The sequence below is a fragment of the Simochromis diagramma genome, unplaced genomic scaffold (genome assembly GCF_900408965.1).
Source record: "Simochromis diagramma unplaced genomic scaffold, fSimDia1.1 OVJJ01000413.1, whole genome shotgun sequence".
Taxonomy (NCBI): Eukaryota; Metazoa; Chordata; class Actinopteri; order Cichliformes; family Cichlidae; genus Simochromis; species Simochromis diagramma.
Genome location: NW_024386948.1, coordinates 634,246 through 655,777, shown reverse-complemented (window position 1 = coordinate 655,777; position 21,532 = coordinate 634,246). Strand labels below are relative to the sequence as shown.

The following is a 21,532-nucleotide window of genomic DNA, read 5'->3' as shown; positions in this document are numbered from 1 at the left end:
TGACATCAGAGTTCGTCAAAGTTCCTCAAATTTAACATTTTTGGCTGTTTCCATGTTGTTTTCTTTTATTTAGCCTGAAGTTAGCATATTTGGACAAGAGAGTAATGTGCTCAATTATCAACTAATGCTTGCAAGCGTGGTTAGCCAGCTGTATCCATAAACTGTTGAGTGCAATGCACAGACAGATACTGTATCTGCTAATTACTGCAAGTGTCAGACTAATCAATATCACCAAAACTCAAGACCGCTGTACTTTGCATGTGTCTTCACTAGGAGTCGTGTCACTAAGTCCATTTGAATCTGATAAAAAGTCTAACCAATCATGGCACCAGTTGATGAGGATCTCTAAAATCCTTGAATGATCGGAGTCTAAGGTAAAGCACTGCAAAAGTACAATTAGGATATTGATTTTGGTGGTTAGGTTGCTGTTATTTTGTTAGTGCTAAAATAGGCTTTGCTAGCAACAGTGTATAAAGCAGCACACTACTTAGTTTCTCCAAAGTGGGGGCATGCTGCAGGTACAGGTACCGATTATGGTAAAGCACTTCATATGACCTAGCTTCAAAGAAAGTACAATAACGCTTTGATCACAAGAAAAAATAGTATTCCAGAAAAACTTTGGTGGCTAATGCCGTGACAAGCAGACAGCAGTGCTACTCCCTAAATATTCTGTTATCTCACAAGCATGTAGTATCCATGATAAAACGGGGAGGTAGAACTCCTGAGAGTCTTATCTGCCCGTAATTGGTTAATTTGATCTTCAAAGCGTCAGCAGTTGCCTACTTCAGACGCTCGAGGGGTGAACTGCTAATTGCTATCTAAACACGCTTCAAAAGGGACAAGACATACTGGATTCCTTTCTCTCTCTCTCTCATTCTCGCTCTATTTCCACTCCAGATCAGTTCATTTTATCCACCCCAGTGCGTTCTTTAATCACCCACTGGATAAGATGAGAGTGCAATGTTGCTATGGAAACATCAGAAACGGTGACAATGAGCACAATCGGTTCAGTGAGAGTTGGCAGCTTGTGCAGTCCTGTGGAGAGGATAAGTGGTTCCTCAAACTTTTTATTTTAAAGTTGTCAGGAGCCTCAACAGTGTGCAGCAGTGTGGTATTAGACAAGTTTCAAAATTTTAACTATATAAATATGAAATTGACAATGCTTGTACGACTATCAGGCTATTACACAGTTTGTTCTACTTAATGGAGGCTGAAGTGTAGCCTTTTTGTCTGATCTGCAGTCGAAATAATTCATGTTTATACTAAAAGGTTGAGTGGAGGATTATACCACGGTGCAGTGACCCAGCACTGCAAATAACTTTCCACTAATGTGGCAATATGGTCAGTAAAACCTGTGATACTGAATCTTTCTGAACAGAAAAACAGAGAAATGGAAGAAGAAAAATGAAAATAAATAAATAAATAATTGAAGTCGAACTCTTCTTCAACATCTAAATCCTTGTCTTGTTCGCTAAATGTAAATGACAGTTTTGCTTCTCTGACTAAATTAATGAGTGGCCACACATTCTGCATGATGCTTCCCCGCTGAACAAGTAGTTGTTGTATTGCCTGGTGAATTTGGAAATCATAACTAAAAAATATACTGATAAGAGTCTGTAGTATGGAGCAGAGTGATGTTAGCGTGGTCAAATTTATGATAAAAACAGCCTGAAATTTTACGGATAAAATCTAAAGATTTAATCTAGCATCCTTAAACAAATCAGTTCAATTTCTGTAAGTCTCTTTGCACATTGTTAATGGCATTTTCTTTGCTTTTTGGGTCATATGATTCCACATATTATCAGCTAAGAACCTTTGACTATTTCACCATGAAATAATAAAAACACAAAACCTAAACTAAATCCATAGACTGTAAAAGATGGACATAGCCATGTGACTACACTCACTGATATTGTCGCCTATGGATTTCTAATTATTCCAGCATCATAGTTGTTGCCATCTTGGCTTTCTGGAACCAGAAGTTATCACATTAATAGCGAATGCTAAGCAGTTTGATTAGCAAGCTTTAAAGATAACTACTAATCAGTGCTAAGTAACATATTGAATATGCTACACCAAAATTCAAGCAGACTTTCTGGTTTAGCAACATAGAAAACAATGTAGTTTGTCACATCATTGTATTCAAAATGCTAAGTGTGTTCAGAAGTCCAGTTCAGCGACTCAGGTTAGCAGGAGGTAAAGCTAGCAGACAGCAATCAGGTACAGTTGCCTTTGTTGGCACACAATGATTTCTGCCATGCATTAAAAATCTGAATGCCCTGAGTTAACCTCTCCCAAGTTCTAAATGCTGCTTTCAGTCTTTGTAAACTTTGTAAACATTTTCTGTTTAAATTTTTTTTCTTAAAATGTCTTTATAATTTTGTCACTTCAACTGGCATCCATCAACTCACTCTTAGGTATGCATTAGAGTCTTGGTAGGTTGGAGTCTTTGTCTTATGTGGGCAGCATGAATTAACTTTTGGAGCCATCCTCAAGTAGGTCATACTTTCTCAGAGTATTAAAAAGAAACAAAAATGAAGATCCCAAAGATCAGCACTGCTTTTAAATTGTTTATGTAACATGAAGTTTCAGTTTTACTAATGGAAGGCAAAATCAGTGATCCTCTCAGCATGCTGCCTGAAAAAACACCCCTTCACAGGTGTCAGGTTGGGGTGTTCGGTTCTGAAAAAACATTGCGGACATTTGATACGCATCAAGGGACTTACTCAATCAGCTGCGGCTCGGCAGATGTGTTTGGAATATCCATCATTCTTGAGGTCTTGGATAGGTTGAATACCATCATGCTTTTTGACATTCCTAACCTTCTAGTTCAACATAAACACAGATGACTTGAAGCCTTGTATTAAAAATCTAGTATAATTGTTAGCATATTCCACATCTCTGGTGTCATGACACAAGGTGCCCTGTGGAACAGGGTCATTTAGGCATTTCAGGCAGGTTAAACTGAGTTTATATAGAAGTAATCAGCTTTTTCTTGAAGAAGCAGATGTCCAAGGTGACTGCTTGACCACAACTTAACAAATTCTCAACAAGATAAAATCCTAATTTCCAACAAGTTAAAAATCTTCAAACACAAAAGAAAATCTGAGTTTTTCCACAGAGAAATCTGTGCACAACTATAAGATATTCATTGTTTTATGTAGGAAAGCCTTAATAACATGTAAATGTAACTCAATAAGAAGGATATTTTGCATCAGTAATCTTAATTGCCCTGAATAGTTCCCGAAAACAAGATCTTTTTGCATGCTACACTGCATGAGTCATGCAAATGCTGCATGAGTGGTGTTTATCCCACTAGTGCTCTGTTCATGCATGCAAACACTGGCTTACCTAATCTTTACCAGCTCTCTGGGGCCATTTTCACATCGAAAACATTTCATTATCCAATCAAAGTTGCTATGATAATTTAACACTTCAGGGCATAACCACAGTTTAATCACTTTCATCTCCACTAGGGGATCCGAAGCACACATTTTGAGGCAGCATTAAGGCATTATAGAATAATTGTGCTCATGGAAGAAGACATTAACTAAACCTGTAGTGTCTGGAAATGCAGCATATGAGGGTTCAGTGAGTGCTCTCTTTTCTGCAGTCAGTCTTATGTCAAATAGCCAACTGAGGATCTTACTGTACAGTTTGAAAAGTGAACCAGAAGTAACGTTGAAGTGCATCAGCTTTTAAGGATCGGACAGTAAATGGCACTTAACTGAACTGTTGCTGCGGTGAATTCTATTACAGTGTGAATCGAAGCTAGCACTATTGTGATGTGTGATTATCAAAAGGTGTCGGAAAAGTGTGACATTTTGCTTCCAGCTAAGTGTAGGGTGTTTTTTTCTACCCCAATTCAAAAAGATGACTATTACACTCTCAGCTCTGTATTTTTGCTCTTGGACTCTAAAGTCACATTGCATGATTCAAAGTTCAAAATGACGCTTGTTCATGTATGATGAGCCTTGGCGCAGTCATCCACTTCATCTCTGTGAGTGTTTTAGCTGCCTTTCCCCTTCCTTTAAGCCAACTTTCTTCTAATTGGCAGACCACATTAGGGATAACCCCTGTGACATCATTTAGAGTTGAGAGAAGAAAAAATCAGAAACAAAGTGTTTAGAGCTGCTGATTACACATGCTTATTGTTGAACCTTTGGCCACAGAGCCTAAAACAGCGCTAACCGTTCTGGCACACAGTGAGAATTTTGCGATTAATTTTCCATAAAATGTTTTACATTTGTTTATTGCATGAATTTATGGGCAATATGTTGAGATCACCAGGTTTTAAAAGTTATATAGGAGATAGAAATCCTTTACTAATAGATGATAAAGGCACCTTTGCATGTTTGCATGCGGTGGGAGAGTAAAGATCATTCACCCTGACAAAAACTGTCCTTGACAACAGCAGCTTTTGAGTTGTTAACATAATCTCCGCCCCCCTACCGCCCTCCATTTTCACATGCGCCACTGTACCCAATCTGGGTCACACAAGTGAGATCCCAGACAGACCCTGCCACACACGCACCGGCTCACACACGCACCCACACCACATTCACAAATGTCACCCTTTATTATAATCACTAATAGCCTCTGCATCCCAGACTATCACCAGCCAATCCTGTTAGGTGTGACTGACCGCTTCGAAACATGAAAGGCCGGGATTGGTCACAGCCAGTATTGTAGGAAGCTGGTTAGGGATCAGCATGGCAGGGTATCTGGAATCAGACAAAAGCTTTGAGTGTGTGCGTGCGTGTGGCAACTGCTAGTGTTGGTAACTTGTTAAATATCCAGTCTCATACTGTAGTGAACATGAAGGAGAAGTTAAGGAGGTAGAAGGAAGGAAGGAAAGGAAAAGGAAAAAGATTTTGAGTTCTAATCCTCCCTTGAATTTGACATCTAACACTCAAAAAGCTTTTTTATATTTAGCGAACTGATTTGTTTGGACTTCGTTAGCTTCAACTCTGGGCATGTTCATCACGCAACTTTTCCGTCCTCTGTCCTAGTTGGACTTATGACAACTACACCTGTGAGCAAGGCTGTTGAATATATAAAATGAATTTCCTTGCACTTCAAGATTTATTACATACAAGACCAGCCAGAAGGCTAATAGTGCAGGAAAACATTGTAGAAAAATGCTGGATGCAGGAAGATACTATGTAACATGATGATGTACCAGCTCAACAATTTTCAGTTAACAGAATTTACAATTTAATTTGTAAGTTTATTATAAAATGCTACTTTTTACAGTTTTGTCATGGTGATAGTCACGGACACTGCAACATACTTTAGTAACTGAGCACAGTATTGAGGCATGCATTATGATATAAAGTATAAACATAATGCAACACTTGTAGCACAACTAAATATTTTAGCTAGTGTAATAATTTGGACCTGGAATTCCAGAACTTCCCGGATGTGACCGTTAATTATTGATGGCCAAGTACAATGAAATCGTATATTAAGTAGAACGTTTAAACAAAAAGAGGAAGTTCAAAACATTTACTTAGATTTTACATTTAATAAAAAATCTGTTTAATTTAAAACATTTGGTTGTGCACAGTTAATATTAATCTCCTCTGACCTTAGCAAGGAGAGAAAGCCCCTGAAAAGGCTCCTTGTTCTCAACAACCGCACGAGGTTGAGGGTTAATCTCTCTAGCTCTCCAGCCCTCCTATGAAACCAGATTATAGGATTTGCAATTCAGGGAAAAACATAAACATTTGAGGGATCTTTAAAATTCTTTGACATATTGGTGTATGTGAGGTGTCAAATGGTTTAGATGTTGGCAAAAAAGCGAAGCCAAGTAGAGGTTGCACTGAAGAGCTCACAAAAATGTAAATAATTTATTCAGCTTTTTATAAAAATGTGAATAATTGAGAGCTGCTTCTTTTTCTCTCTCTGTCCCAGTTGCTAAAGTAGGCGACGTTTGTGGGCAGTTTAGGCAAAATGGTACCTGACAATCCAACGCGGACAGGTTCTGGTCACCTTTACCCTGAGCGCATTTTGAATCTATTACAGATTCAAATTTCCATTTTGAAGTTTGAGCAGGAAAAGACTTTGCGGCGTGTAAAATGTAACATTGAAAAGGCTGAGAGCCAGATATCATCATGTTTTGGCTCGGCTTCAGATGCTTTGCCCTCTTTCGCTCGGTTCTAACATTTCGCTGTGTGTTTGCTATTTTCTGCCTCTCTGAGTAAAGAGCAAATTGGAACAGCGAGATCATAAAGTGACACACACATGCAGTGTGTATGCTTATTATGCGAGCCAGGTCAATGGGGATGACCTACTTCTCAGTTCTGCTCCGTGCGCTGCCACAGTCGCACACGTCAAATCACCAAATGGACCCTGCACCCAAATGTGAGGTTTTTTTCATAGCTTTTTTGGGTGTTTATTGCCGAGTAATTTCTTTTATGCAATTTACTCAAAGCTATCTGGTAATGGAATCTCTCTACACTTCAGAAGTGTCGCTCGTTTTAGTTGAGTTTTTCAGGTTTTTGTGCAGTTGAAAAATTCATTGTGCTGAAAAAAAAATCAGAAAAAGCAATGCAATCAAATTTCCCTGAAGCAACATTTTAAGAGAACAAATGATCATGAAGTAAGTTTCATTACAAAAACATATAAAACACATCAGTGTTTAGACCTGCAGTTAGCAACAATTATCATCTTCATTATGAGTGTCTCAGTACATTACGTAAAAGTGCAGCGCTCAGTCGTTCCCTTTAAATCGAACACAGAATCTCTCTCTCACTCATCTGGGGATTTTTTTTTTGTCTGCATCATTCTCTTGTTGAATCAGTTTTTAGAAAATGGAGAGAAAAGAAAGAGGTCCTATGAAAATTTTAACAGTTCAAACTACAAGGGGAAAGGAAAGCGGCAACCTTCGTGGACCTGACGTTAATGAAAGATTTAGAAGTCGAATGCAGACTAATGGGGGGAGCCGGGCCCAAATATAAACAGGAAGGGAGATCAAAAGTTGACAGAGGCTTAATTTCCAAATGAATTTATTAGTTATTTTCAGATACATTTGTATGTGGAGTGAGTGAGCATTTGTCTAAATATGAACTCATTTCTAAAAAGTACTTTAACCTCTAACCCAACCCTGTCTGTCTCAACAAACACTCGTTGCTACACACACCAAATCTTTAGTAGTCTCTTTAAATACTTAGGGTTTGGTTTAGGATGAGGGTTAAAGTAGATTAGCCAGAGTACTTGGAAATCACAGGGATAAAAGTTGGGTTTGATTTAACCCTCACTGAATAAGTGAACGCTGAAATAACGGCCAGTTGCAAAAGGTTATGTGTTGGCATTCATGGATCAGAGACCATATAAAAGTTACTTTTCTTTTTCAAAATAAAACAGCAGGCATTTCAGCGAGGCATCGGGGCAATGACATTTGTGCCCGCTCAAAATAGAAATGTAGCATTTTGGACTTGTGTCATGATGTAACATGAGATGAGTAGAGACAGAAACAGAAATGGAGGAAGACTGAGATAAACAAATGTCAATCTGATCCTTCTGAGCCTATCATATCTACTGAATATTATATTGCCATTTCTGAGGAAAAGGTCACTGAGAGAGTTTCACTGAATGTTGTTACAGTTTGTGCTTTCTGACTGAATTTTTCGTGGTTAAAGCAATGTAATTAAACTGCCTCCTCATTTGCCTTGAGATTTGTACACTCTCAAAATCCTCTTCGTGGGAACATTCATTGATTTTACATGATGAGCAGGATCTATTGTTGAAATGCTTCCTTGTTAATAAGTTAAAAAAAATCATTTTGCAGGCTCCCCTACACGTAACAGTCAGCAGCTTCAATAACCGCATCCTCTTTTAGGAATGGTTGAAAATATAAAACTGTAAGACAGTAGCTATTTTACAGACAGAAGCAGGGATGCACTGATTCCGAGCACCAACAAACAGCAAGTAAACAATAGATCTTAATCAATGTTATAACTGCGACTTAAATAGCAGTTTAAAAAGGTCTTTTAGCTTTTCAGGGTACTAAACATTTGAGCTGAGCTAACACCACGTACAGTACATAGTGTTCACTGGCAGTAGTAATTATTAATTAGTAGGCTGGTTGAGACTACACCTAAACTAGCAAAGTTTCATGACATAATGATGGTTATTGCTAGCAATTTTGTTTGCACGAATGCTAAACCTATAATAGCTGTATAGTTTGGTTGAAAACAGTTTCCTGTTGAAATATGACTCACCTGTAAACAGGCACCTTTAAAAAGTGAAAACATCATTCAAGCTTATTAAAGACTATATAGTATCGTGCTAATAGCTAACACTGTATGACCAAGGCAAATGATTAAAGTATTGATAGAAAGGATTAGTCTGTATGCTTAAAGCTGTTTTTTAAATTTTAGCATTATATCAGAAAGCTTTTAGCATGAGGACATATCTTTAGTAACGTGTACAATGGCATTATTACTCATTACACAGCAGGATAGAGCTGCTAACATAAGCTAAATTCAAAACATCATGAATCTGTTTTTTTGCACAACCTTAAATAGTTAAATAATGAATAACAATTGCAGATTGTTCCAAGCAGATAGATGAATATAGACAGAGAAAAACTGATTATTTTAATGAAACACGACATTTAGAACTTCTTTGAAAGCAGCTGTTACACAACATTTCGATAAACTAGATAAATATGTTGTGAACATTTTTAGTCTACACACAAAATTGTTAAGCATTTTAATGAAAGATGAAGAACAAAAATATAATGAGCCTTCTCCTTTTTTTTATACATAGACTTCTATAAATTAGATAGATGTCATTTTGGATGAGGCACTATCCAGCATCCCATAAAAATATAGCTGCAAGTAATGTTAGGGACATCAGTTCCTGTTCAGAATGAAACATTTTCTTCACATGCTGAAGCTGCAGAGAAACAGAGGAGAAATGACTGCGGAGGAGTCTTCCACCGCTCATTCAGCTTTGTATTGCCCCCCACTGAACGCTATTGGTACTGACATTTCAGTGGTTCCAGCACAGCAGACGAGTCTTTCACACATAGTGGCAGCTTTGACAGTCATGGGGCACAAAGTGATGGTGGGAAAAATAAACAACTCTGATTCCATCAAGTTTTTCCTCCACTCTGAATGGCCTTTCTCCCCCTTCCCTCTCTCTCTTGCTTTCTCTCCTTTGCCTCCAGTTTTTTGAAAGTACTTCTTTACATCCCCTTTCCACTCGTTCTTCTTCTGTTTTGTGCTCTGTCACCTCAAAACATGGTTCAACAGTGTCACCTATGGTGTGTTGAGAGGCATTTCATCTTGTCTCACCTGCCAATTTGGATTTGTGTAACTATGCATGTCTATATGTAAGCGCAGATTTAGATTTGTGTGTGTTCTTTTGTCAGACTGAGGTTTTTTTTTTCTCTTCATCCTTTCGTGCCTCCAGGTTTCCTCCCTCCCCTTTCAAACCTGTCAGAGCTTCGTCAATGTCTAACTTTTTTTTGGCTTTGTCAGGAAGTTATTTTTTCCTGCATCTACCTTCTCTACTTTGTTTGTTAGTTGGCTGACAGCTGTGTGCTGGAATGGAGGGCATAAAAAATAGTCCTTAGACTGGTCCAATTCATATTTAGTTCATTTATGCACTTTCATTACCTTCAAACAGACAACACTCGTGCATTAGATTTCTTTTGTTTTAATGGTTATGCTTTGTATTAACCTCATTGTGATGAGTCTAGAAAGTCTGATTAACAAAAGGAAGCATGCTCCAGAAGGAGTGGAACTATTTTACACTTCAAGAATACCTGAGAATTAAATAGAACTTTTTTTTTAATGTAATATTGGATGATTGTGGTCTTTTTCAGTGAGCTATTTAATCTAGTTCATCTTTTAATTAACAACAGTCGATCAATAGTCCTCTGCTATCAGTGTAGAACAAGTGGAACATAATGAACCAGTTAGAGGACATCCGATTGGCCGAGCTCACACATTTTTTAATATTAACTTCATCAACATGGTTGGATTGTCACGTTTTTTGACATCTTTTAAAAACAAATGCAAGCCTTAAACTAATTTAAAGGATAGATGTTTGCAAGTTTGCCAGCTAATCTTAGCCAGTTTGTGCCGGCCCTTTTTTCTGTCAGCTTGAGTCACGTTGAGATGTTTGTTACTGATAGAAAAAGGGGAAATTATTAAACATGTGCAGAAAGATTGTACAAACACATTAGCTTTAAATGCCCAGTCGCTTATTAGTGAAAACTCATTACAGATATTAATAAATAGGGCAAATATAATTTGCTGCCCTATAGGAATACTTTAAAAAAAATCACCTGATACACAATGCTATATGGTTTTATATTTTAGTATCTTATAAACTGATGATTACTAGATAGCTTTTTTACTGTTCAGTGCACTTTTATGCAGATGTTTCAGGAAATAGTTATCATTCACTTTAGCTTATGAGGCTCTAGAACCACTTGCATCATTCATTCCCCCCACAACTGCCATGGTTGGTCATTTTGACCCTGTCCTGCAACAATAGCAGAAATCCAAAGAAATCACCTTGAAGGAGTGAAGATGTGTCATCTAATTTTTCTAATTATAAGTAGGATTTAACAAAATATGTTTTTAGGATTAAGTTTTAAGGGTTTCATTAGTTTTATTAAAATAACATATGTAACGTATTAGATATTAGAATCCATAGATAAACAAATAAACAAAGGGTATTATAAACATATCTAAATTATTTTATTATTATAGTAGAACATTATAAAAAAAGTTTAAAAAAAAAAGATGTTTGGCTAATGCATCATATCTAATTACGCTAAAATAAAGAGCATACCAGATTTAACAGGTTACAATGACCTCTTTGGGATTTTCAGTCTTACCAGCAAGTTAAGTTAGCTTAACTTAGCTTAGTCTTCCAACTGTTAGGCTAATGGTGTACAGCTATTCAAGGGCTTGTTTTTTGGCTTTAAATGACAACATATGCATTTAGTTCAAGTTCTAGAGTTTGTCTAGAAAATTACTTATCAAGCTTTTCGGCATCTTTAGCCACAAGCTAGTTGCTAACTTAGTCTGGCTACTATTGGTTGCATGCAGGTAAAAGTAGGATTTAAGAAGATTTTTTGTTGTCACAAAAAACTTTACACACCCGACAGGAGTTAAAATACAGAGATTGATGATAACTCTTCCCTACACAAGTGTTCTCTCCTTATTTATATATATAAGAAAGGTCGCAGCCTCTTGTTGTAAAAAATCATAAAAAAAGTTGAAAGATTTGGGTTTGTCCCAATCTTACATTGCTTGCATTTAGGTAGGAGTGAATTTGGAGCTCTTCTGCCATGATCTTACATTTGGAGAAGTCTGTGTGTTAAGTTTGTGTTTACATACATGACCGCAGATGCATACTGTCAAATACTTGGGCTAAATAAGATTACATCTCACCCTACTACATAAACTTTGCTCCCTCATGTTGAAACTGGTCATTTAGTGATTATTTAGCTTCAGAGCTGCTGTAAGCTAACATCCAACAATGCTGTGAAAAGGCAATTCGACCAAAAGAATAACAGTATACGCTAACCCTTTCAACCCTCCAAGTTTTATTTGACAGTCGGAAAGCTCGGGTCTCACTGACAGATTAGTTGCCATTATTAGCACCTCAGAGAGGCTCTTAGATGTTTCAGAGTAGGTGTTTTGTGCGAATGAGTATGTATCACTGTGTGTGCACATGCTGTGATGCCAGTGTAGAAGAGTGTGTCTCTCTGAGTGTTTGTTTTTAACAGCAAGCAAACACATACCCATTCCGTTTCATTTAAAGCATGCGATTGCTAAATCACTCCCATCTCCCACATTCAATTACTTGCATTTTCCTCTGTATATCCTTCCATATTTGCTTGATTCCAGCATTTGGCGTTTCCCTTCTGATATAAACGTAAGAGATCAAGGGCTTGCTTGGTAATACGTCTTTGTACACAGTTTCCCCCCATCCCATCTCTTTCACCAGCTCATCAGGTCTCACAGTAAATATCTGATCTCAAATATCACAGGTACTAAAAGTGGTGGTTGGACTGTGCTGAGCTCATATGAGGACAGTTTATCTGCAGCACTTGTTTTTTTGTTTTTTTCCCCAGAGGATGAGAGGAAGCCATGCATAAAGATAGATTAGAGAATGAAGAGGAGATATTCAGAGTGCAGCAGTCCACTCACACGAGTTTTAATCTCAGTAAACAGTGACATCTGCTGAAAGGGCCGCACCATGGAGATAAGAGCGGATTTCTTTCCTGCATTTCATTTCATTCCTTGCATTTTTCTTTTGTGTATGTGTGTGTCACTGTCGTTATTATGCTTAAAGTGTGTAGAAATTGGAGCATGGTTTATAATATCAATTTACATACTCATTATAATCAAATGCATTCATACTCAAAATCATTTATTTTTTAAATCTCATTGTTTTCAGAATTATCTCCGTGCTAATCTGACATTTTCTTTCTTTCTTTTTTCTTTTTTTGTGCTGTGACACATTTCCTGAAACTGGCAAAGATCCTTTTAGCCCTAAGGGTTGGTTTCACTTTTATTTCACTTCTAAAATAGGGATTTTTTTTTCATTGACATTTTCAGCTACAGTAAAATCCAATTTATCTTCTTAAAATTAACCAAAAGTGTATTAAAAGGCCTAGGGCTATGAGTTCAGAAATGAAGAAAGCATGCACTGTTGAATTTTTAACTTGGAGGCAAAGTCTCAGAGGTAACTTGTCTTTATTAGAACTGACTGGGAACAGAGCCACACTTATTTATCAGCTTACTTGAGCACTTTTGGTTATATTAATTAGCAGGCAGCTCCCCTTTAATGCTTTCCAACATAATCAGGAATTTATAAAACAGTAAATCTTGCTACATTTTGTTGTTTTGTGTTTCTAAATTTGAGTTGAGTTTGAGCCTCTTCTACATTTTCTTCCTGAGTCTCTTGGAGACATGTTGACAGCATGCAGGTTCACGTGGAAATCCAGAGTCAGCGGCTCTGCAGGAGAAATGAATTGGCATGTGTTCTAATTAGCAACTGACTCCAGATGTGGCAGATGGAGCCACAGCTGTAGTCAATGTTAAAACAAGACTCCCATTTCAACTCGAGTGGTAAAGGTGCATCAAAGTTGAATTTATATGATTTGAGCAAAAGTAAGCTTGAAATAGCTTGAAATGAATGTACGGACGCCTCAAAAGGCATAAAAACCCATTAAAAATCTCATCAAGCTTCATCAAATTTCATTTCATTTCTTTCCTTTGTTTAATGTAAACCAGGTGAGAAGAAAAATCTATAGTCATTTCTTTGAAGCATTATTACTTCCGCCAAAGAGGTTATGTCGAGTTTGTGTGCGAGCCTCATTCAGTCTGTGAACACAGTAGTTTCGGATGAGTTCTGAAACTTTCAGTGTAGCTAGTTAAAACATTTGTCCGCTACCCTTATCTGATCTCGCAGTGCTTCTTGCTAGAACATGATGTACTAGATGACTTGGAACACTAATTATTTTGTCTCACTCAGAGCATGCTGGGAAAATTATACCCCTTCTAGTACATAGCTAAAAGAAAGATAGTAATGTTACAGAAGGTGCTAGCACAAAATGTACTCTGTGTGTTTATCATGCATCAGGCAATTAAATATTATTTGAGAAAACATGAGTGGGGTCAGCCTTCTGTAGCCAAAATGAGTAGAGCACAAACATATTTCCCACATCCCATAATCCCACCCATTTAAGAGCAAGTTGGAAAAAAAAGACGTCTTCAACCTGCTCTTAGACTTTTGTTAAGGCCTTTTCTGTCACTTGTCTTTTCGGGGCTTCCATACTGTACTATCTGTACAGTAACTTAATGGTAAAGAACGAGGGATAAAGCGAACCTCACTGCCACTATTGCACACTAGTTACATAAAGTATCTGATTAGTGAGAAGTTGCATTACTGGCTTGTGGCTCAGCAGTTTTAAGTCCAGCCTGACAGATGCTTCTTGACGGCGGCAGCTGCTGCTGATGGTGTGTAATCTTGTTAATCCAAGCATAGGGGAACCTATAGCGTACTGCGGTCAACAACAATGAGAATCACAAAAGGGCACAAAGTGGGTCAACAGCACATCTGCAGTGTGGCTGCTATAAAGACCATGAGATATTTGTTAGAGCAACTATATGTTTGGCTTTCAGCCTACAGAATGGTCTTTACGTTTTCTGTTAGTACAATTGAAATGTATATCTAAAGCACCAAATCAGTAATACACAACAGAAAACCCCAACAATCAGGCCATATAAATATGGCCTTATATAAATAAGCACTTGGTGACAGTGGGAAGGAAAAATCCCATTTTAACAGGAAGAAACCTCCAAACTGACTAGCAACATTCTCCTCAGCTTGTTTTTTGATACTAATGCAGCTTTTTCTAACTTAGACTGTCTTGAATCTTGCTAATAGGCTCCCATCTATTTTCATTTTCAAGATTAAGCTTGAGATTTTTTTTATTTTTTGATAAAGGATATCATTAGGGCTGGGTCAGATGACCCAGAACCATAATGAGGAACCTCCCATCATGCACTGAGCATCTCTCCTGTAGTTTTACCTTGTCTTTTATTTGTGGCCTTGCTGTGTTCTTCTTTTCGGTCTTCTTTTTGACCTCACTGCTCAGTAGATGGCTGTCTGTTCCTCATCAAAGTGAGTTCTTCCTTCCCACCATCACCACATTTTTGCTCATAGAAAACTGTCTAATAAATGAGGTTTTCTCTCTAATGTTGAAGGGTATGTAGCTTACAAAATAAAGAGCCTTGAGGCCACTGTCACAGGCAGTATATAAATAATTTGGAATTTATAGACCCCTGTGCCTCCTTTCTACTTAATACTGTGGACAAAAGTAGAAGTTCCACAGCCAAATTATCGTCAGGTGTTGATTTTAAACTTCTAAATGCTTATTGGTGGAACATGCTGAACCATGCTAATTAATCTGTTTGCTTAATCTTATTTTCAGTCTTCAGTCAGACGTAGAAAACCCTGCAACTTTAAGTCAACTCAGTGGTCTGCTCCATTGAGATATAAGCCCTCCAAAGAAAGCGCAGAGAAGTAAGCTGTTTCACACCATTTAATCACAAATCCCCCTGCTTTCTTTTCCTTTCTCCCTCTCTCTGCTCGCCTCCATCTATTTCTCTGGCCTCCAGACAGCTGAGTGGCTCTTCTGGATTTCGCTGACACTGCGCCTGGTCCCGCCTGGCCTTTTTTAATCAGGATGGACACTCTGGAGTCAGAGCTAACTTGTCCAATCTGCCTGGAGCTCTTTGAAGACCCACTGCTGCTCCCCTGTGCCCATAGCCTGTGCTTCGGCTGCGCCCACCGCATCCTCGTCTCCCACTGCACCACCAACGAATCAGTTCAGAGTATCGGCGCCTTCCAGTGCCCCACCTGTAGATATGTCATTTCCCTGAGTCCAGAGCGTGGACTAGAAGGACTTAAGAGAAACGTGACCTTGCAGAATATTATTGATAGAGTTCAACGGGCCTCATCTTCAGCTGGGCTCCCCCTGCCGCTGTCGTTGCCTGCCCCTCACAGTGGGCCCAACTCTCCCGGCGAGGAAGGTAGCAACCGGTTGGCCCTGGTCCCCCTCAGCGCTGCCATGTCCAGCCCGAGCACACCTCCGGAGCCGGTCCAGTGCCAGTTCTGCGAGCAGGACCCGCCACAGGACGCTGTTAAGACATGCGTAACGTGCGAGGTGTCGTACTGCGACGAATGCCTCAGAGCGACGCACCCCAACAAGAAGCCGTTCACCGGCCACCGGCTCATCGAGCCTATGCCGGACTGCCACCTCAGAGGGCTCCAGTGCCTGGAGCACGAGGAGGAAAAGGTGAACATGTACTGTGTCACTGACGATCAGCTCATCTGCTCACTCTGCAAGTTAGTTGGACGTCACAGGGACCACCAGGTGGCAGCACTGAGCGACCGCTATGAAAAACTCAGGGTAAGCACAGAAATGGATTTTTTTCTCACCCTTCTTATGTTTGCTTAATTGATTTTAATGAAGTTATTTCACATTTGAAATCTTCTAAAAATCCCCATTTTCTAATTAAAACCTGCAAGATCCGTCACATTCTAATGCCAGATAAGCTTATACTTTCTTTGTTCTTTATCTTATACCCATATAATGAATATTAAACTTTAATTTTACTCCGCTCAAAAGTGTGAAATTTTCTATTATCCTTATCCAGGTATCTCACTCGATTATCATGTGAGATTATCATGTGCTGACTTATTATCTCTGCTGAATAATTAAGCAATTAGCATAATCACTGCGCCATGCCACTGTGCCAGGAGGGCGTTCAGAAGCAAGCACACAGAGCGAATATGGGGAGTGTCATTAGTGACGAGGCATGGTGTCTTTAATGAGGTTGCAGGTTAACGAGCACCAATTGCCTGCTGGGTGTAGGTGTGCTTAATTGAGCATGGCTATTACAATGTGCTGGTAATGGAGATGGAGGCAGTGTGTGTCTGTGTGTGTGTGTGTGTCTTACAGCAAAGATCATGCAGAAGTAAATGTTACCTTGGATGTCCACCAGATGGTTTCTTCTATTAATCTGCCTTTGACTAATATAAGCACTTTGCTGGAGAGTGTCTCCAGTGACTTAGGATTACATTTGCATAATGTTGGAGTATTTTAATGGCTTCTATAAAAGGGAAGGGAGACAAAAAAGGGAAAAAATAGGTCAAAGTAGAAATGGCCAAGGTATAGCGACTTCAATCCAAAGCCAAGTTTTCATAGTACAAAGCAAAATCCAGAAACTAGGAGTATGCAGTTACCTCCATTTACAAAGCTGAATTAATGAATGCAAGACGCATCACTAGTCTCCACATCACACCCCTGATGATGTAAGTTCACTTTTACCTCATGTTTGTGGTCCTACTAAGCTGCTAGTAATCTGATTTTAGATCAGCACAGAGAAAGTTTTCTCTGGCAAACGGCCTTCTATGTCACACAATGAACACATCACTTCTTCTGTTCAGTTAGAGTAAGCAGGTCAACAGGTCAACAGTTTGCAACAACACTTTCTGTTTTCGAATGCGTCTTTGTCTTCAGTTAAAGTTGAAAATTAGACGTTATTTAAGTTATGTAAAACAGTATATAGGCACATACAGATACACTATCACTATTTCAGCTTAGCTTTGTTGAATCATAACCAGTGTTGGAGTCTTTACTCAAAACAAGTAACAGATTACACATTACTCAGTACTTTTCATCTAAGTAAAATGAATGGAAATAAATTGTCTCATACTTACAAGTTAGGAATATCAACCATAGGCTACAGTTCTGCACACAACTCAAATGACTGTCTGAATGAGGACACATATACAATTTTTCCTTTAGTATGTACGTATGTAATGTGCCAAGAACACAAAGAAAAGTTGAAAACAAACTCAAAGAGACTTTAAAGGGATCGCCATGGTAATTCTACTTTACAAATATGGAATGGAGGCTACAACGTCACTGCCTCTGTTACCTGTTGAACTTCAGACTCTGGCTGTTGGGCTGGGGCCAGCATGCGATTAACTTTGTCTTCATTCTGTGCTCTTGACTAGCTTTGTGTTAGCATGTTTTTGTGTAGAGGGTTGCAAAAGAACTGAGATTGTGTTAGCGGTGCTTGTTTCTGTCCTAGACTAATCATGAGCTTGTCCCTTTGTGCTATCAAAGAAAAAAATTATGTTTCTATCACCACATTTTCCTCCTCCTGCACATGAACTGATATTAGCTGATTATAGCACAAATGGGTCTGTGAGATATCCCATTAATAATGTTTTTCCATGATCAACATTGACCAGTCACATTTTTGTCATGTCATAGCTTTGAAATATGGAGGAAAGTGTCTTAGGTTGTATAAAACTCTCTTCCAGAAAAAATGAGTCATGTTAAAAGAAAACAAAAACACTGCTGTATAGTTGTTTAGAAGTGGGAATTAGCTATAGAGCACAGGGCTGTAAACATGTTTTTTTGCTTTAAAGTTGGGCATTTTAAGATGTTAATCTACTGGGACTGACTCGCTTTTGGAGGCAGCCTCAAGCAGCAGCTGGAGGAACTGACTTTTTTGTGCTATTTCTGTGTTCCTCTTGGTATCGACTCCAATCATCATGATCCCCACTGGTGCATCCTAAGTATACCCATTTATGCATCTAGGTTGCAGCTGTGTCACCTCTAATGTCCAGCACAAGCACATTCACTTAGGTCAAACCTGATGATTTGAATAAAAACAACGTTTGAGCTTTTCTGCTGATAAGTCCACACAAGCATACGTGCAACAGGGAGAATAAAGATTCCCCACCACCGCACCAAAGCAGCAGGCAGGGAAATACATGTAACTTTTCCAAAGTGTCATTTAACCAGGGGACATTTTTTGGCCATGTACTACACACACACACACACACACACACACACACACACACACACACACAGTGTCACAGTCTGGCGAGGGCAGACTGTATGAATTGAAAAAGGACCCAAAATGCAGACTCCAAGGATCAGGGAACAAAACTTGAATGTTAACAAAAGGTGAGCCGTTTAATAAGGCTGGTAGAAGAGGTACAAACAAAGGGCAAGGCAAACTGAAGCAAAATTAACACAAACCTAAACTGGGGAATCTAAACAAACAATAAGAAAAACCTAGACAAGAAACTTGGAAGCATGGCATGGCATCGGAAACATGGCGTGGACAACAGACGACCTGACAATCACACACTGAAAACAGAGGACTTAAATACACAGGAGGTGATTAGGGGAAGTGGAGACACATGAGGAAACAGCTGACTAGGATAAACATAATGATGCACAGGCAAGAGTAAAACTAACCACATGAGCACAGAACACAAGACCCCTTTTCAAAATAAAACAGGAAACATGCAGACTTAGAAACGACAACCAGAACTTGACAGCGTAAGACAGACATGAAACTCAGGAAGAGCAGGGGAGATTTAACATGGTTGGAAACACGAAGGGGAAATAATAAGAACTAGAAACACTTAGGCATGATAATACAAACTTGATAACATAAGACATGCAGCATGAAACATGAAGGATGAGGGGAAGCTTAAATACAGGGGAAGAAAACACAAGGAGTCTAATAACCAAATGAACTTAGATAACCTAATGAACAAAATAAACTCAAACTTAAAACGCTGGGTCAAAAGACCCAGGACCATGACAGATAGTGTTTATTCAGCCTTGCTAAGCACCCTTAAATAAAATGTCAAGACTGAGCGTGGTTCTTCTTTTACAAGGGCTTTGAAATATGTGTTAGTAGTTGGTAATATGTCCTTGGAGAAAGAGCAGTGATATAATCAGAGAAATTGAACCTAAATAAAATCAGTGATTATGATTACATATGTGTGCACCCAATAAATAAGCCTACAAACATTCCCTCCTGCCTTTCTGTTTATCATTGTTTTGTTTTAGAACCAGCTTTGCCTCCAGTGATGGGCTTGATGTTCTTTGTCATTAGATTTAATGTGGGTGCCTCTACTGCCTCATGTTGCCTGTTTCAGCAAATTTAGGCAGAGAAGAAAAATTAGCAGGGAGGCTACAGGTCAGTGCATCATCTAATTATCGTGATTTTCTTTCTCCCCGCTCTCCCGCCATTCAACCAGAGAGAAATAGCACAGGTCAGCACACCCTGCAGTTATTATACAAACTAATTATCGCCTATACCACAAAACAAAAACACAACCCCCCCCAAAAAAAACCAAAACAAAACAACTGGATGGCACTCGTGTCTCCTACTTGCGCAGAGGTTTTTAAATACTGCCTGTGTAAGCCAAGAAAGTGTGCAAGACAAATTGTTTAGGCCAAGCAAACCATGTCATACTTTGAATCCGCGTGAGCAATACTACTGCAGCTCATGTGCATTCCCAAGTTTCAAGCGCTTCTTAACAGTTATGCGAGAGGATACACGTCTAAAACCAAATGAGGGATTTCTGTCACATGTTCCAACTTTGTTATTCAGTCATTTCCCCCCCAAACGTCTTGACATTTACTTCTGACAGGGCTCGTTGGTTAAATGAAGTTCTTGTTGAAATATATAGTCCTCCTGCTGTTTGACATCACTCAGAGTACCTTGTGAGGACACTGACAACAGATGGGAAAACAAAGCATATGTGACTGCTTCATTAACTTGTGAGCGCGCTCGCTCGATTTTTCTCGCACACTTACACAAAAGGAAACATACACACGAAGGCACTAACGTCTACACACACATGGACACACACAGTTTATACACACAGGCATTTCAGCGGGCTCTCCATAATCTACTGAAATATTTAAAAGAAAGGAAAACTTCATAAGAATATTAAAATGCAAATTTAAAACAGAACACTTTAAAAGCCAAAGACGGGGGAAAAAGTAAAAGACAAAGAAAATAACATAATAAAATATGAACCAGTTGAATGAATGAGCAGGTAAGATTAAATTTGAATTTATTAAATAAGTACAAGGTCCATATTAAGTAAAAGCAGTAGAAAAAAAGTCATTAGCTTGGCTTTAAACATAGCTCGAGTTGGGGCAGCTCTAGGCCCCAAATGCAGCTGAATCACAACTGTGCACTGGTTTAAAGTCAGTTTGTTGGATTTGGTTTGAACCAGTCCTTGCAGGTCTGAGAGATGTGTCTGCTTTTTGTTTCTTTATTCAGCAATCCAGGTCCTGAAGTTCAGTGCTGTATTACACAAGAAGCTAGAACAAATTGGTTTAATGTGTTCTCTCTTCTTGGTGTGTAGGCAGTATTCTAGTGGCAGCTTTTTAAATGAATTGGGAGGCCAGTAGGAAGGACATTTCTATCTAAGCAAAAACAAAACAAAACAAAACATTTTTGCCATCTATAAGTCATAATTTCAGGTAATTTGGTGGTATCTTACATTTTTAACATTGAAAATCACATTTCAGAGAAAATGACATGAAATTTTGAGTTACATATAGTATTTCAAGTTAACCATGTGCTTTGCAACATAACTTTGAAAGTTCATTTTAAAAATCACATAGTTGAAATGATTTCAACAATTATTATTTGGAATAATTTCCAAGTATTTCAGTGACTCAGTGACTATGTTCACTATTTTCAGTGTTTAATAACATAGCTTTCTTTAACATATTCAATATGGTCAATGGGCTGGTTTTTATTTAGCACTTTTCTACTCAAGCTTGCACAACAAGTGCTTGTACCAAAAGCCTCATTCACTCACTCAAACCCAGTCATACAAGCACTTTTTTCCTCCACCTAAGTGCTTTCCATCTAACATACACACATATGAATACACCGGAGAGCAAATTGTGGTGTCTTGCCCAAGGACATATAGGCATGTGGACTGGAGCCTGGAGGAGGCAGGAAAAACCATCAGGCTTCCTTCCGTATACTGGGGTATAGCCTTCCACCAGGCTATACTCCAGTAGAATATAGTTGATGTTTGACTTTAAAAAAATCCTTATTTCTTATCTGTTTATATCTTAACTATTATATGCAGCTTTGACAGGGTATTTAAAGATAAAGCCTTCAGTTTTCAGGCCCTT

The 21,532-nt window shown here is 38.6% G+C and overlaps 1 protein-coding gene across 2 annotated transcripts in view; it reads left to right on the top strand.

Annotated features, from left to right (window-relative positions):
- Positions 1-21,532, top strand: part of LOC120737530 (E3 ubiquitin-protein ligase Midline-1-like) — an 86,484-nt gene that overhangs the window by 29,086 nt on the left and 35,866 nt on the right. For both annotated transcript variants that reach the window (XM_040038303.1, XM_040038302.1), the window contains exon 2: positions 15,162-15,955. In XM_040038303.1, the coding sequence (XP_039894237.1) occupies positions 15,230-15,955 (726 nt within the window). In that variant the 5' untranslated portion in view covers positions 15,162-15,229. The remainder of the gene's footprint in view (positions 1-15,161; positions 15,956-21,532) is intronic.